At 43.4% G+C, this 16,168-nt stretch overlaps 1 protein-coding gene across 1 annotated transcript in view; it reads left to right on the forward strand.

Moving 5' to 3' along the window:
- LOC104273634 (poly [ADP-ribose] polymerase 14-like) overlaps nt 1–12,680 on the forward strand; it is a 15,446-nt gene extending 2,766 nt beyond the window's left edge. Inside the window, exons 4-15 of the mRNA XM_009869026.1 lie at nt 401–2,637; nt 4,598–4,831; nt 5,108–5,329; nt 6,285–6,375; nt 6,673–6,822; nt 7,335–7,397; nt 8,604–8,771; nt 9,741–9,947; nt 10,047–10,637; nt 11,322–11,467; nt 11,996–12,170; nt 12,391–12,680. Coding sequence (XP_009867328.1) covers nt 401–2,637; nt 4,598–4,831; nt 5,108–5,329; nt 6,285–6,375; nt 6,673–6,822; nt 7,335–7,397; nt 8,604–8,771; nt 9,741–9,947; nt 10,047–10,637; nt 11,322–11,467; nt 11,996–12,170; nt 12,391–12,680 — 4,574 coding nt within the window. The remainder of the gene's footprint in view (nt 1–400; nt 2,638–4,597; nt 4,832–5,107; nt 5,330–6,284; nt 6,376–6,672; nt 6,823–7,334; nt 7,398–8,603; nt 8,772–9,740; nt 9,948–10,046; nt 10,638–11,321; nt 11,468–11,995; nt 12,171–12,390) is intronic.
- The last annotated feature ends 3,488 nt before the right edge of the window (nt 12,681–16,168 follow it).

Genomic DNA, 16,168 nt, shown 5'->3' on the forward strand with positions numbered 1-16,168 from the left:
ACAGGAGCACCTGGGGAAGCTGGAGGCCGAGGGGGAAGCTGGAGGCATTGCATTGGAAACCTGAAGGGAAGTTGAAGAAAATAAATGCTCTTTGTATACCTCCTCCTGGAGGTGGACAGTGATTCTTAACTGCCTCTAACTTAGTTTTTTTGTGTTTGAAAACCAGTAACCCTTCATTATTTGTAACCTTCATTAATTTTGTAACCCTTCAATAATTTTGTTACCCTTCAATAATTTGGAATTATTTCTGTCTGGGAAGGGGGGAAAATTCATGTAAAACTCTTCTTATACGTAACGGTCATCATTAGGTAGGAAACAAACTTTAAAGAAAAAACACACAGATGATCTTTGGTTTTAAGTGTCAGCATTAACCGTTTGTGGTTTTGTTTGTTCGTTTTAGATGTAACCAATGTCTTGGCAAAGCAGCATTCACTCAACAAAACACCGATCTCTGTCTATCCTTACTACGTCTCTCTGGGAATAGCTCTGTATGGAAAGGAAGGGCCACAATTAAAGCAGCCAGATCCAATCACAGTGCCTCTGGATAAGTATATCTGGTATTACTTGCAGAAAAATAATAGGCTAATTGAGGCAATAAATTGTGAAATGGCCAAGGTTAATTGTGTGCTAACGTGGCCTGAACCCAGCTGTGCAGACCCCAAAGTTACTTTACATCCTTCAGCTACTTTGTCTGAGCAGAAGAGATTAATATCTAGACTGATCAAGACATGGAATGAAAACGTTTCCACAACATTTTCACAAAACATATCAAAGTACAAAGCAGTTAAAAGTCAAGTAAAAGCAGAGGTGTGGGAAGCCATTGCAAACAGCTTTACTCACGATGAAGTTTTGATATTGCCATATATTTCCCGACATATACTTGTTCTAGTAGGTGAAAAAGAAGTTGTGGATAAGGTTGAACAAAATCTGAAAGCTCTGGTAGAAGAGGCCACCAGAGAAATTGAAAGAGAAAAGCAAAGAACTGAAGAAATGGTCGTAGCGGATCTAGGGGAATATGCAATTTTACAGAGTAGTGGTCTTGAAGAAAAAGTGCGTATGGAGTTCCCAGCACTGCAGATAACTTATGATAGTTTGCAGAAGATAATTAACCTATGTGGAGTGCGTGAGGAAGTTTATAAAGTAAAAGGGGAAATACTAGATAATATACGCAAAATGGCAAAGAAAACAATTAACATCCACCCTTATATCTTCGAGTTTTTAGAGCATATTGATAATGAAACCCTGTCACAGAGCCTCTTTATGTCAAAACAAATTAATGCCTTTTATGAGCTTGGCAAAGAAGATATCATCTTGCAAGGGAGCAATCCTGAAGATCTCCTGAGAGCAGAACAAGAAATAAAGAAGGAGCTGGACCACAAAAGCATTACTCTGGAGGATAAGTCAGTTCTCCAGAAGAAGGAATGGAGGATTCTCACCAAGCAGAACTGCTCTAATGAAGCCATAATAGTCACTCAGGTAGAAAGTGAGGTCATCATTGCTGGTTGTTCTCAAGCAGTAGCAAGAGCTTATGAAGAACTTTTTAACTTTATAGATGAAAACACGCAAATACAAAAGGTGATTGGAGGAAAGCCTGCAGTGGTCATAATCTTTTTTGAAAAAGAGAAGGCCAATGTTTGGGGTGACTTAGAAAATAAAGGTGTGAAAGTTGACTTCAGCACACGGGAGAAACGTAGAGTTATATCCTTGAGTGGGGCGAGAAGAGAAGTGCTGAAGGGAGTCACCTTAGTTGAGGAAATTCTGTCTGGCCTGCATTATAGGCGTCTGGTAATCAGAGAGCCAGGAGCCGAGGCGTATTTCAAAGAGCGAGAACACTTTTTTGCCGCCAGTGCAAAACAAGACTTTAAGTGTCTAATCAGACTGGAAGCGCAGTCAGAAGAACAGCAAGAACTCAGCAATACAGGGAAGCCCTACAGGCAGGTTACCGTAGGTGGAATTGTAATAGCAATTTATAAAACTGACTTGTGCACTCATCCCGTTGATGTTGTGGTCAATGCATCTAATGAAGACTTGAAACACATCGGTGGCCTTGCTGGAGCACTTTCCAAAGCAGCTGGTCCAGAGCTGCAACAGGAGTGTGACAAGCTGGTGAGTAAGAACAGGGTTTTGCAGCCTGGGCGCGCAGTCATCACAGGCGCTGGGAACCTTCCCTGCAAGAACGTCATCCATGCTGTTGGGCCCAGGTGGAAGAAGGATGAAGCAGAGAAATGCGTGGTCTTGTTAAGACAGACAGTGGAGGAAAGTCTACGACTAGCCAAAAAATACAATCACCGTTCTGTAGCTCTGCCTGCTATAAGTGGAGGGATTTTTGGCTTCCCACTGGAACTGTGTACGTATTCGATTGTGTCCTCCATCAAGGAGACGCTGGAAAGATCCATGGAGGACAGCAGCTTGAAGGAGGTTCATCTTGTGGATATTGCACAGGATCATGTTCAGGCTTTCAGCAAGGCACTGAAAGAATTGTTTCCAGATTCTTCACCTTCCTCCTCAGCGCTGCATCAGACCAGTACAGTTCAGCCTAGGAAAACAAAATCTGAGAACAGCCAGAACTTCCCAGTGGTAACAACTAAGGAAGGCTTGGACATCATGCTGGAAACAGGAAGCATTGAAGATGCTACAGTAAGTGTTTCTAACTGTCTCCTTGTTTTAAAATATCAAATTTTTTTTGCTTGTGGTTTGTTGTGTTGGGGTTTTTTGGTTTTGGGGTTTTTTTTTAAGCAAACATAGAACCAAAAACATGACCAACCTTAGAACATCATCTGTAACCAACAATGTAACACGTTTGATATGTTACTGAAATTGCTTGTCACTGCTGATAATAAGAATTGTTACAGATGGCTGTGCAGCGCTGCATTTTGTCATCTGCTGGCACAGAGGCACACAGATCCCTGTGGCACACGGTGCGTTATGGTTTAGCAGAAGCAACTGGGGTCAGCAGGGATGGTTCTGGGCTCCAGAACCCCTGACCCAGCCTTACTGGGCAGGAACCACCTGCATGCAGCATCCGCCTTCCCCAGAATCCTGATTACAAGAACGTGGTGCTTGAGCAAAAGCAAGAGAGGGTGCATGGTGTTCGTTGACGCGTACCCCACCCTGGAAGAGGGGCTGGGCTGTGCGCAGATCCGCTGTGGCCCTGTGGCAGCAGACATGCACGCCTGGGCCTGCAGCCGGTCCGGTTCTCCCTGCATCTGCAGAGTGTTGACCTGAGGATCTGTTGCCCCTCCTGTCATTGGTGAGCGCTGACACAAAATGTGCAGTTGCTGTTGCAGGTCCTGTGGAGAAGCAGCTTCACTGGCTGATTTCCAGTTGCCTCGGGCATTGAATTGCTGTTAGCTGGCTGAAAGCTGCTTTTCGGGGATCACCAGTACTGGCAGCAACTCCTTTCAGAACTCTTTCCACAGTGGCCAGCGAATCCTTTCAGGAATGGATACCTGCTACAACTTACACATGCAGTGACTCCAGTTGGCAGAGGCAGAATATATGTTAAAATGAGTATAGAGATGCTTCCTGAGGAGCTGGATATAGTGCTTGACACATGTTTGAAGCTTCCATGGTTTCACTCTTCCCCCTTCTCAGTGGGATGGGGAGGAAAACTGGAAGGGAAAAGAAAGTAAATCTCACGAATCCAGAGAAGAACAGTTTAATAGCTAAGATAAATTATAATAATAACAATAAAATATTATGATGATGATAATTTTAATGAAAAGTATTATAACAAAAAGATAGAGAAATAAAACCCAAGAGCAGACAAGTGATGCACAATGCAATTGCTCACCACCCACTGACTGATGCCTGAGCAGCGACCCACTGCCCCTGCCAGCTCCCCCCAGTTCCTGTACTGAGCACAGCGTTCCAGGGTACGGAATATCCCTTTGGCTGGGCCAAGTCAGTGTCCTGGCAGTACTCCCTCCCAGCTTCTTGTGCACCTGCACACTAGCAAAACATGGGAAAATGAGAAGTCCTTGATTGCTTATCAGTAACTAAAAGCATCAGTATATTATCAACATTTTTCTCATACCAATTCCCATACTGAATCTAAACTATGGCACTATTCTAGCTCTTAGAAGGAAAATCAGCTCTATCTCAGCCAAACCCAGGACAATAGCCCTTTGTATTTGTCTCACTTTTAAGTTACTGCTTTTCTCACTTGTTTCTCCTCAGCTTTTCTCCAGTCTTGTTTGTCTTCAGCTTTTCCTTTTTCTCTAGACCAGCTGTGGGAGGTCCTGCTTACCTTAGTGAACACAGATTGTTTTTCTGCAAAGTTCTGTTGGAGAAGAAACGTGCATGAATGTTTTCTAAATGGAGGTAGAATGTGTTGACCAGGAATGCAGAGTTTTAACTATCTCCCATGGAGTTGAAATTAATTTCCCTGTTAACTGGGCTTTTGCGTTGCTTCAGTCAGGCCCATGGTATTAGAATTGAGCATAACTTCTGGTTTATTCCAAAACTTCATTTACTCTCAGATTGCTGTCCCAGAAATTTCCTTTGTAAATCAGCAGACGGGCTGCATTTGATTAATCAGTGCAAGACTTAAATTTGATACTTAAAAGCTAGGAGTTTTTGCCTGTGTGTTTTGCAGACGGACATCGTTGTCATCAGTGTTTCTAAAGATCTCCAGCTTGAAAACGGGCCGCTCGCTAAAGCTTTGCTAAGCAAGGCAGGGCCAATGCTTCAGACGGGCTTAAAAGAAGTAGGCCAAGGAAGAACACCTGAGGACGGAACTGTGTTGAAAACAAAAGGTTACAATCTCGGTTGCAGTTTTGTGCTTCATGCCATCGTACCTACGTGGTCCAAGAGACAGACGTCTCAAAAGGTACAAGGGTTTTATTTGCCTGAACTCAATTTGACTGAGGTTTATTGTGCGTTTTATGCCACTTTCCCTTCAAAATGGGGAGCAGTGTTATAGCAGATGACTTTGGCCTGTTTTCTTTAACTGTGAGGCCAATCCCTCATCGACTAACATGCTCCCTGTGATCCATACAATTGTATTTTCATACCAAAAGATAGCTAAAAGGGAAAATGCTACGTTGCACATAATGGGGGAAAAATATTACTTCCAGTATTTGAAAAAAATAATTGTGCTTTACAGGTCTTGGGCAACGTCATCACAAAATGCCTGGAGATTGCTGAGGAACTGTCTTTAAAGTCAATTACCTTCCCAGCAATTGGAACAGGAAATTTAGGATTCCCAAGGTCTGTTGTTGCTAAATTGCTGTTTGACAAGGTGTTTGAATTCAGTAGTAAGAATGGCGTAAAATCTCTTGGGGAAGTTCACATTCTGTTGCATCCAAAAGACACAACTAATATTCAGGTAAGTTACCGTGTTTTTCTGTCTCTGCGATGTGCTGGTTTATTTGTGTTTATCTCGTGATACTTGGCCATCTGAAGATCACCAAAAATCCACAGCGTGCTTCTTCTTGTGCTAAAGAAAAAAGTTTACTGACAGTCTCTCTTGTCTATAAAGAAAGTTCTCTTTTTGAACCCCTCGTGACCACCTGCCCGTCCCTGCTCCCTTCCTGTCCTTTTCTGTTCCCTGGCAATGAACTTGGCTAACTCTTCAGTGCATAGGACTTGCCTACAGATAAATTTGCTGCAACTCCTGCATAGATGCCTTCCATCTTGGAAAAATGAGTCCTTTCAATGAAGTACTAGTGTCTTAGGAAGAAGAATCACGCTAGGATTGCTGTGCTGGTAAACTTCTCCAGTGGAAGTGTATCAGTGTGCCACATCCCCCTTTCTTCAGTATTGCTTTAGCATGAATTTTCTATATCCGTGCTCAAGTTACACATTTCACACACGAATCTTTCAAAAGGGAGCAGTCACACTGTGAATTAATGCCCAAGGAAGTGTTTCTGCTTCTGTTGACTTCTGCTGTTTTGATAGGTTTTGAAAGGCCGAGCTTGAAGGCTGCTGTGCTCAAGCCTGAGCTGTTGTGCATAGCGATATGTTGGTTATTAGCTCCAAGACTCGAGCTAGAGTGTAAAGTAGCCCCTCAGTGTAAGGATGCCATCTGTGAATGTGTCCATTGGGAGTGGTAACTAGGGCTTTGGCTTGCTTATTTATCAATTCTCTCTGCTGATCACACTGAATAACCTCTCTGAGAACAACGTGTCAAGTCTTGCCAGCAGCATTCTGGCAGATAGTATGAAGAAATTTACATTAAGCTCTTTCTAAATGTTTTTTTTTAACTTTACTTTTCAAACCTTTATTTCTACTGTGTAATCTATAGGCTTCTGCAGGGGTTGATTTGTAATTTCCTTCTCTAGGAATTTTCCGATGAACTTGAGAACGTGTGTGGAAATACTGTAGATGCTGAAGGGCAGAAGACTTCTACAATTAAGGCTAGCCAAGGCACAGGTAAGCTTGTTTCACAGAAGTTGTGTGCCTAGGTGATTCTTTTAGCCTTGTAAATATTCCAGGGAATGTGTGTTTTCTGCCATCACAGCGTGAATTAGCGATGATGGGAGTAGGTGAAGGCTGATCAGAGGCTCCTGTGAGACAGAATGATCTTCAGTTAATGTTGCAGGCAGTCCTCTTCACAGGCTGAGTCTGGAGCCAAACCGTGGTCTCTGCAGGCATTGTAGCCATGAACAAGTCCCTTATCTTCTTCTTCATTGCTCCCTTCTGCTCAGAGTCTGTGTTTCTTTCCTGCAGCTTCCCCTCGTATCTCTTCAGCCTCAGAACAGAATGTCTATGAAATGACGATTGGCTCCATTGTGTTCCGTGTGGCAGAAGGCGATATTACCAAGGAACGGGCAGATGTCATTGTAAACGTAACAAACCAAAGTTTTAACCTCAAAAGAGGTATTTTATTTGGTTTTATCTGTGAAAACAGTATGTGTAGTTGGAAAGGCTGGATAAGGAGAGTAGGAAGTATTTTTTTTCTTTCAAACCCTTTTGTTTCATAGTGTGCTTTATGTTTCGCTTCTTTGGGTACAAAGGTTCAATTAGGAAGTGTCTGAAACTTCCTTTTTCTTGTTAATCTATGTTGCAGGATGGCATGTGTAAGATTTGCAGAAAAGAAAATGACTTTATTTTTTTTAGAATTTTTTGATAGAACATCTCTCAGACTAAGGGAGAAAACAAACCTCAGTGAAGTTTTGACCTCAGTGAAATTCGTTAGGTACTTTAGGCATCACTTTGAATTGTAAAGCGTAAGCCTAAAATTTAGGCAATGGTGCTTTTCAATTATAACCTTTACTGTTATCAGGACTGAGATATTTTAGATACTATGCAATACATAGTTCTGCCTCAGGTGGGACTTGAATAGCATTAATAGTTGTAACGGTGGATTCATATGCCTCTTCTCATTTAAGGTGTCTCTAAAGCAATTCTGGATGGTGCTGGAAAAGCTGTTGAAGATGAATGTGCTCAACTAGGTATGGCCCAGCACTTCTGACCTCACTCCCGAAGGTGTTCCTATGTGGCAGGGAGTCTGTTGCACCGTCGTGGTGCACAGTGCAACTGCTCGCCGTCCCCTGGCCGATGCCTGGCCAGTCCCTGAGCAGTGATCTGTGCCCCCTCCCAAACCAATCCCCCCTAATTTATATACTGAGAATGATCTCCTAAGGTATGGAATGTGGTTTGGCTACTGCAAGTCAGCTGTCCTGGCCATGCTCCCTCCCAGCTTCTTGTGCACCTGCTCACTGGCAGAGCATGGGAAACTGAGAAATCCTTAACTTAGGATAAGCACTGCTTAGCAACAACTAAAACACCAGTGTGTTCTCAACATTATTCTCACACTAAATCCAAACCAGGGCACTGCAGCAGCTGCTAGGAAAAGAATTAACTCTATCCCAGCTGAAACCAGGATATATTCTAATTCAGCTTTCCATGACAAAACCACATTCAGTCTACTTTAAACAGAGCCATGAGCAAGGGATGATGCTGGCAGAAGTGTTGCCAGAGAAGCCAGATCTCACTGGACGCAACTGTCTACTTGCCACTCCTTTTGTCTTTCCTGAGTGGGGAAGTGTTTGCTGTTGCCTTGATGAGCAGCCCACTGTCACATCCTGTGTGACCAAGAGGGAAAACGAGTGAGCTTGGGTTCCTGCCTGAGAAGAGGCATTTATCTGTAGGTCAAATTCAGCTAGTGAACAGCAAATATAACACGTGGGGAGTAAGGGTGGTTTAAAACCCCACAAAATAAATGAAGTGGGAATGATGCTGGTGTGGAGGTCAGCTTGGAAGACCAACCAGAGGAAGAGATCAGTGGAGGAGGTAAGAGGTAAACATCTGTTGTTGAGGCCAGGCAGCCTGAGGGTGGATTGCATGCTTGTGTGTGTGCTAAGACAGAGCGTATTACTAGTCTGCATGAACTTCTCCAAGTCTGCAGGGCAAACTTGACAAATAAAGGCACAAACAGAATTTCCTTGATAAAAGAGGCAAATATTTAAGAAACATTAAATGGATCCTCGTGCTTTGAAAGTGAAAACAGAGAGAGGGGATTGCACAGTTTGTAGAAAGAGATTAGAAGCTTGTCCTGGGGCATATTTGTCATCATTTTTAATCTCTTAATGTGGATTAGTACATAGCTATATTGTGGATAATTGCCGATTGCTTAGCTTCTCCTACTTATGTTTCAGGCTCACAATCGAACAAGAACTATATCACCACCCAAGCAGGAAGCCTGCCATGCAAAAAAATAATTCATTTTGTTGCCCAAGAGGATATCAAGGCACTAGTCTCCAAAGTGCTTGAGGAGTGTGAATCACAGCAGTACACCTCTGTCACCTTCCCAGCAATTGGAACAGGTCTGCGTCTCCTTTTTGGAAATGGGTTCAGGGCCTGTGATTCTGCCAAACTTGGAGTTCAAGCAATGAGTTTGATTTATCAGGAGCGATTATTCTTTGGTGAAAACATATTCAGAAACCACAGACTTTCATAAGCTTCTAAGAACAGTTTTAAGACTCAGAAAGCTTCACTCCTTGCAGTTAGTGAGTGTGTAAAGAGTACGAGCGCTCTAGAGCCGGCACTTCCTTGTTAACAGTGATTCAAAGGTGTGTCTACGTTTCCTGGAGAACCATAAATATTTGTCACAGCAGCCTGATAGGTGTGGGCAGCTCATCAGAGAAAGTCCAGGGAGCTACTTCTCCATTGCTGAAATCAGTAGCTGATCATGGAATCACAGAATCTCTTTGGTTGGAAGAGACTTTTATGATGGTCAAGACCGACCCTTAACCCAGCCCTACCAGGCCTCCACTAAACCACGTCCTTAAGCACCAGATGCAACTCTGGCAAGCAGCCCCGCTGGTAGGGTTGATACAGATGGAATCTGAACTTTCAAAAAGGCCAGATTGTCCCTTTTTCTTCTTTTGTTATTTTCAGTCAGTTCAGGAGAAACCCCTAGAGTTGGAGAATAATGGAACTGGGCTCCGTGCATACAGGGCCCTCTTGCATGAGTAAAACTAGATGTGCTTTTTGAGCAAATCATCTGGCCTGTGGCCTATTAGGTAACCAAGCCACATCATCTATGTCATACCCTGATCAGTTGCTGTGTCCACAAAAGTGAAGTTTTCTTTTTCCCTTGCTGGAAAGATGGTTTCAAACCTCCTTTTCCTGATAAATAGAAACTGTTCTGAATTGCCAGCCTGAAGTTATTTCTGACCCGTTTATGATCCAAGTGATTCCAAGTATGTCCATAACTGTTCTTTTAAAGATGTTTGAACTATTTCTAACAGTTACTGACACTTTTTAAAAGCAAAATGTTTATAACTTTTCAGGTGAGGCCGGTCGTGATCCGGCTATGGTAGCTGACAGCATGACAGATGCCATAACTGACTTTGCAAGAGCAAATTCTGCTCCGTCGGTGAAAATGATTAAAGTTATCATCTTTCAGCCACATCTGATGAGTGTGTTCCATAGAAGCATGCAAAAAGGAGAAAGCCTTGCTAAAACATCAGCCAAATCCTTGTTTTCCAAGTTAAAGTGTGAGTAGATGTCAGTTAAATGGAGATTGTAGGTCAATCTGATTAGCACCACCTGATAACAGTTAATATTAATTACAACATTTGTGTATTTCTATGTAGCATTCTGGCGCCCTGAGAAACCTTCCCCAAAGGTAAAAACCAAAACAGTTTTGAAGAAGAAAGTTGATGTGGCCGTTGTGCAGATTTGCGGTGAAAACAAAAAGAAAGTGGAAGAAGCTGAGAGCTGGTTGAAAGCTGCAATTTTACAGGAACAGTTTCAAAGAGAAATCACAGATGACTCTATCTTACATTTTGGTGAAGCAGAGAATGAGGAACTGTACATGCTACAAGAGAAATTTAAAATTGCTCTTCAGTTGGATAATAACTCTATTCGAATTTCAGGTATTGAGAAAGATGTCTGGATTGCTTATGCAGCTGTTAAAGAAATGATTCACAGGGTAGAAGCTGCTAAACAGGAAGAGAGCAAGGCAGAATTTTTACAAAACTTCATTGAGTGGAAATATTTTGAGAATTCGTATGTGCCCTTCGACAGTCTCACAAATATGCACCTGGAAGATGCTTACCTGGCCAAGCAGAAAGATATTTCAGTCACCATCAACAAGAGAACATACACAGTGAATCTAGAAGATAAATATGCTGTGGATGACCAGGGAAAGCGTCTACCCATTATACGGGTTGATAAATCTCAAGGTAAGTAAAAGCATCTTGACAGACTGATGTTCCCACATTAAAACCAGGTTGCATCCAGCCTAGTAAGACATGGTAAGGATCTGCAAAATGTTGTCAGGAGCTTTGTGCAGGTCTGTTTCTAGGGAATGTAGAAAGGAACTGGATTTGGAAGCAAAAATGAAAGAATTCTGCAGTTATTTAAAATCTTAGGAAATGTCGGTAGTGCATTCTGAGGTAAGGCTAACAGCTTACTTGCAGTAATTGGATGTTTGTAGCAGTTGCCATTCTAGATCTCGGCTCGTTTCTGTCCTTGAGACGTACCCTCTGCCATTTACATCCAGTCCTTTACAATATAAGGAGCTACCTTTTTCTTACTCATCCATGCAGGAGTTTTTCTCATGAAGAACTTGATTTTCAGGGAAGTCTTCTGGTAAAAGATGTTGCAAAGGATCCCTCTCCACCTGCGAAGAACAGATTTGTCTAGGAACTACCAATTTGGGCAGGTCAATTGCCAGTGCAGCAGCAAAATAGAAACTTCAGTGCCCCAATCCTCTGGTAAAAGGTCCATGGAATTACTCTTGGCTGATGAAGTGCAGGAGGCACTAGTGATAAGCTAGATGTATGGGCTCCTAGAAGGGTTTGTTGCAGGGCATCTTTAATTTTAAGCAGAGGATTCAAGTAAATAGAATTATGTTTTTTCTGCAGATCAAGAGCCAACAGCGCTCCCTTCAGCATGGGACGATATGCAAAACCAGCAAGTCAGAGTAGTGGAACTGAAAGCAGAAGCAACAGAATACAGAGATGTGCAGGATAAGTTTCTGAAGACCTGTCCATTTTTCAAAATTGAGAAGGTAAGAGCATGTCATCATTTCTGAGCATACTTTGCTAGCAAGTGATGAAGAATACCAATAACAATGGAAAAATAAGTTTCACTGGGATTTCTGAAGATGGACGAGTCTTTACTGGCTGTCACTAATCAGCATCAGTTTAACGTTGAAGTATTTGGAACAACTCTTAAGCAGTCACTTCCTCAGCGCCAAAGGAGAGTGCTCTTTCTATAAATTCTTTTTGCTGTAGTAGGGCATAACATTTGCTTGCTTAAGCCACGTGTGCTTTGCAGATAGGCACGTCATCCGTGCCCCAGAAACCTGCGAAACAGTCCTATGTCATCTCCCATGGCATGTTTCCGTCACGTTTTGGGCTGAGTTCTGGTGTGGGTCATGCCAGAGTTCGGAGCGATTTGACTAACTAACTTCACAGGCTGGTACACGTGCATTTGAGCTAGGAGGAGATCTTGGAAGTGGATTGAATTGTTGATGCACTGATGCCTTTCATGACAGCAACCTACTTTCTTTCTGTCTTACTTTCAAATTTTGTAGATTGAAAGGATACAGAACCCGTATTTATGGAAGGCCTACCAAATAAAAAAGTCTGAAATGGATAACAAAAATGTCAACGTAAATAACGAGAGGCTTCTGTTTCATGGGACAAGTCAGGAGTCGTTAACTTTAATTAACACCCATGGATTTAACCGGAGCTATGCTGGAGCACACGGTAATGTGAATTGTAAAACAACTCTTGTTTTCCTGAATGGGGGTAAAACTGATTTGCCATGCCATCTGCATAGTCCTGCCTTGTATGCAAAATGATTCGTTTTGTTGTATCTCCCTGTTGCAAATAAAAAGCAACACTGCTGAGGGATTCATAGGCTCTGAAGATGGCAGAAAAGAGATTGCTGCTAATGAAACACCAACATTTGTTTTTCCGAGTACAGCTGCAAACTATGGAAATGGAACGTACTTTGCTGTTGATGCCAGCTATTCTGCCCATGACACCTACTCTAGACCAGATGCGAATGGGAAGAAGTACATGTACCTGGCTCGAGTCCTGGTTGGAGAATGTTCTCAGGGAAAAAGAGGATTAATTACTCCAGGAATAAAATACGGTGGTAACTCTGTCGAGCTGTATGATAGTTGTGCTGATAATGTGAAGAACCCAAGCATGTTTGTCATCTTTAATGACATTCAAGCTTACCCGGAATACCTTATCACCTTCATTAAATAAGCATCTTGATTGCAGCCAAGATTTTGTGTCTTTCAGGCTTTGCGTAGGACAGAAAACTTGTAAAAAAATACACTTTGAAAAGTATAAATGTCAAATTAATTTCTTGAAGCTTGTTTACATTTAAGCAACCTCTGGCAAGTTTTGACAGCACTGAGACAGACTGCTTGTTTACACTCACAGTGTCTGAGCTTGTTTAACACTTGAGCTTAACCTTCTACTGAAAACCCCTGTTAAGTTACATATTATGCCTTTACACTGTGTTTGCCTTTCCATGCGGTCTTGTGGCCATCCTAGTTCCATGAGGAAGCGGGGAATGGAAGGAGACTTCTTTCGGCCACTGACTGCTCGATGTTGCACTTCTGATAGTTTCTTATACTCTGTAAATGACAGTCTGCATCATGATTTGTGGTTTTCAATAAATGAACTAATTGTAGTTAATGGCTTGTACCTCTCTGAACATTTAGCATTGGTTTTTGACCGGTAAACTTGACATCTCAAATACAGATTTCCTTAATACAATAACCCTCCCTGGCAGGTTAATAAGAGGTTCTAGAGAAGGCCATCGAGTTGCCTAAGAGAGATGGTAAAGTAAATTTTTAGAAGATGTTTCTGTTGTCCTATACCAACTGCTGCATCCTTCCTGTGATCTTCAGGAGAAATTAACAGAACAAGGAAAAATACAGAGGGATGTGTGAGGGTCACAGTGTAGCCACCTGCCAAGTACCAGACATTCTCTGTGATCCCCCCCTACCCTCCCAGGGGAGGATAATGGGAACAGGGAGAGAGACTTTTTAACAAAAGGTCTTGAGGATCGAGATTATTCACCACTTATGGTCAGAGGCAAAGAACACAGTAGACTTGGGAAGAAAAATGAATTTATCATCACCAGTTTAACCAAATCATCTAGGTTAGAGTAGTATAGTGAGAGAAATAAATACAACCAGATCTTAAATACACTTCCCCCCCTGCTCCCTTCTTCCTGGCTACCTCCTCCCCCTCGGCACCACAGCGGGCAGGGGAGGGGGTGTGCAGTCTGTCTGTCCATTACACATTGTCCATGCTGCTCCTTCCCCCTTGGGAAGAGGATTCCCTGCAGTCTTCCTCTGCTGCCCTGTGGTGTCTGTCTCATGGAAGTTAGTCTTCCTCCCACCAGCGTGGGTCCCTCCCATGGGCTGCAATGTCCTCTGCTCCAGCCCGGTCCCTCCTTACTGTCACGGTTTGCTTCTGGTGCGTTCTCTGCTCTGACAGTCTCTCTCCCCGGGCGTGGGATCCTCCATGGGCCACATCCTGGCCGTTTCACCACTGTCGATCTCCTTGGTCTGCAGGGTCTCAGCCTGCCATCTAGCTGCAGGCCTCCTCTAGCGCCCTTCTTCCACTCCTCCTTCCTCACCCACCTCAGTTTCTGAATGGTTTCTCTCTCCGCCTCCCCCTTCTCTCCAAAACAAACAACTCAACCCAACACAAAAGATGGCAAAAAAAAGAAAAAAAGCCTGACCCAACAGGTTTCCCCTCTTAAATACAGTGATGGCAGAGGCACGGATGGGCCTGGCCTTGGGGCAGGGGGAGGCTCTGAAAGTTTCCCAAAGAGCCACCGACACAGCACTTCCCATGCTACCAAAAAATCCCTCCAGATACAAACCTGTTAAAGTGCGGGAGGTGTGTTAAGGCTTAAATAAATAGGTTATCTCAAAGAGCTGATCATTAACAAGACAAAGTTCAGAGTTCCATGCTGAGGGGGAAGCAAAGCAACATCATCTTTGTAGCAGATTGACGGGGGGGGGGGAAAGCCTGTGACAGCCTTAGATATTGTAATATCTTCCAATGAAAAAGTAGAGCAATGCAGCACTAAATACCTTTAGCTCCTCTGAATGTATCGATTTTTACTTCTTATTTGGTTGGATGATTCAGAGAAGATCTTCCAATATTTGCTTTACAGAGTTAGGTTGCTCTTACTTCAAAGTTTTACTGTGGCTGAGCATATCCAATTGTAAACAATCGTTGCAGGGCAAATGTTGCTGAGGGATGCGTTTTCTTGGGAAGATGATGTTGTTTACATACCGTGGACAGAAATATGTAAAAGGGCCTCAGGTAGGAATGCAAGTAAGGATATTGACTTTCTGCAAGTGTGGCTGGCACCCTAGAGGGGGCAATTGTTGTATGGGCTTCTCGACAATCAAGGGCTATCAACTGTGTCATCAAGGACCATCACTTGTGGCAGGTAACCTGGAGAAATGCATAGATTAGCAGAGACTAGCAGATGCCAGTTAAGGACTGCAAAAGAAGAGACATGGGCTAAAATATGTAAAGTTCACTAAAAGACACCTCTTCACCAGCCACAAGAGATCACAAGAGGCCACTGAAGACCTCCAGGGAAGGCTTTCAGACATCCAGGCTGCGTGTGTAATAATCATGTATATAGGATAATTAGCTCCTGGAAATAGAATGAATATGTATCATCTTTCTGGGAAAACTGATGCCTATGTATGTAATAGGGGGATATAAGCTTGGATGGCTGCCAGACATGGTATGCATGATAGGTGGAGCTATCCCCCATCCATCCTGTGCTGTAATAAAGAAATGCCTGCTTTCTAATGCTAAACTGAGCGTTAGAGAGCTCTTCATTGACCAGAGTTCTGGTAACACTGTGAAATCATGTGAACCTGGAAGTATCTCAGGAGAGCCATAAGCATCAGCCTGTTGTTTCCTGCCCCACCCTGTCCCTCCATCTGCAACAGCGCTGGCTGCAGCTGCTCGCTTGGGGCCTTGTTGCATTTGATTTATGTTAGATTTCTAACTGCTGAACGGAATTCCTAGTGGATGAAGTCCAGAGAGGTGTGTGGGGCCAGAAGTCTGAAGTTTTGGTTTTAAAAGTAATAAACTTCTTTGTAACAAAGTCCCCATGTGTTGCCTGATCTAGTCGAGAGGTGGCATCCCTGGCGACAGGGAGCTGGATTAAAACGATCTCTAGGGTCCGATCCAGCCTAGGCCATTCTGTGATTCTATGAAATACCCACAGTCACTGGTTCATCAATGTGACAAGAGTCAGAGGTGATAGAGTGCTTCGCTGCAGGGGATGTCCCTGAGCCCCTCATCTACACCTCTTTGGAATACCCCAAGGGACGGTGACTCCGCCATTTCCTCAGGCAGCCTGTTCCAGTGCTTAGCAGCCCCTTCAGTGAAGAAGTTTTTCCTAATATCCAACCTAAACCTCCCCTGGGGCAACTTGAGGCCATTTCCTCTTGTTCTATGCTTGTTCCATGGGAGAGCAGACCAACACCCACCTTGCTACAACCTCCTCTCAGTCGCTGTAGAGAGCAAGAAGGTCTCCCCTCAACCTCTTTTTCACCAGGAAATGCATCTGTTCTCAGCTTGTCTGCTGCTGAGTCTCTCTGCCGGAGTGCTGTGTCCAGCTCTTTGACACAAAAAGGACATGGACCTGTTGGAGTGGGGTCCAGAGGAGGCTACAAAAATGATCAGAGGGCTGGAGC

The sequence above is a fragment of the Apaloderma vittatum genome, unplaced genomic scaffold, assembly GCF_000703405.1.
Source record: "Apaloderma vittatum isolate BGI_N311 unplaced genomic scaffold, ASM70340v1 scaffold2185, whole genome shotgun sequence".
NCBI classification, from domain to species: Eukaryota; Metazoa; Chordata; class Aves; order Trogoniformes; family Trogonidae; genus Apaloderma; species Apaloderma vittatum.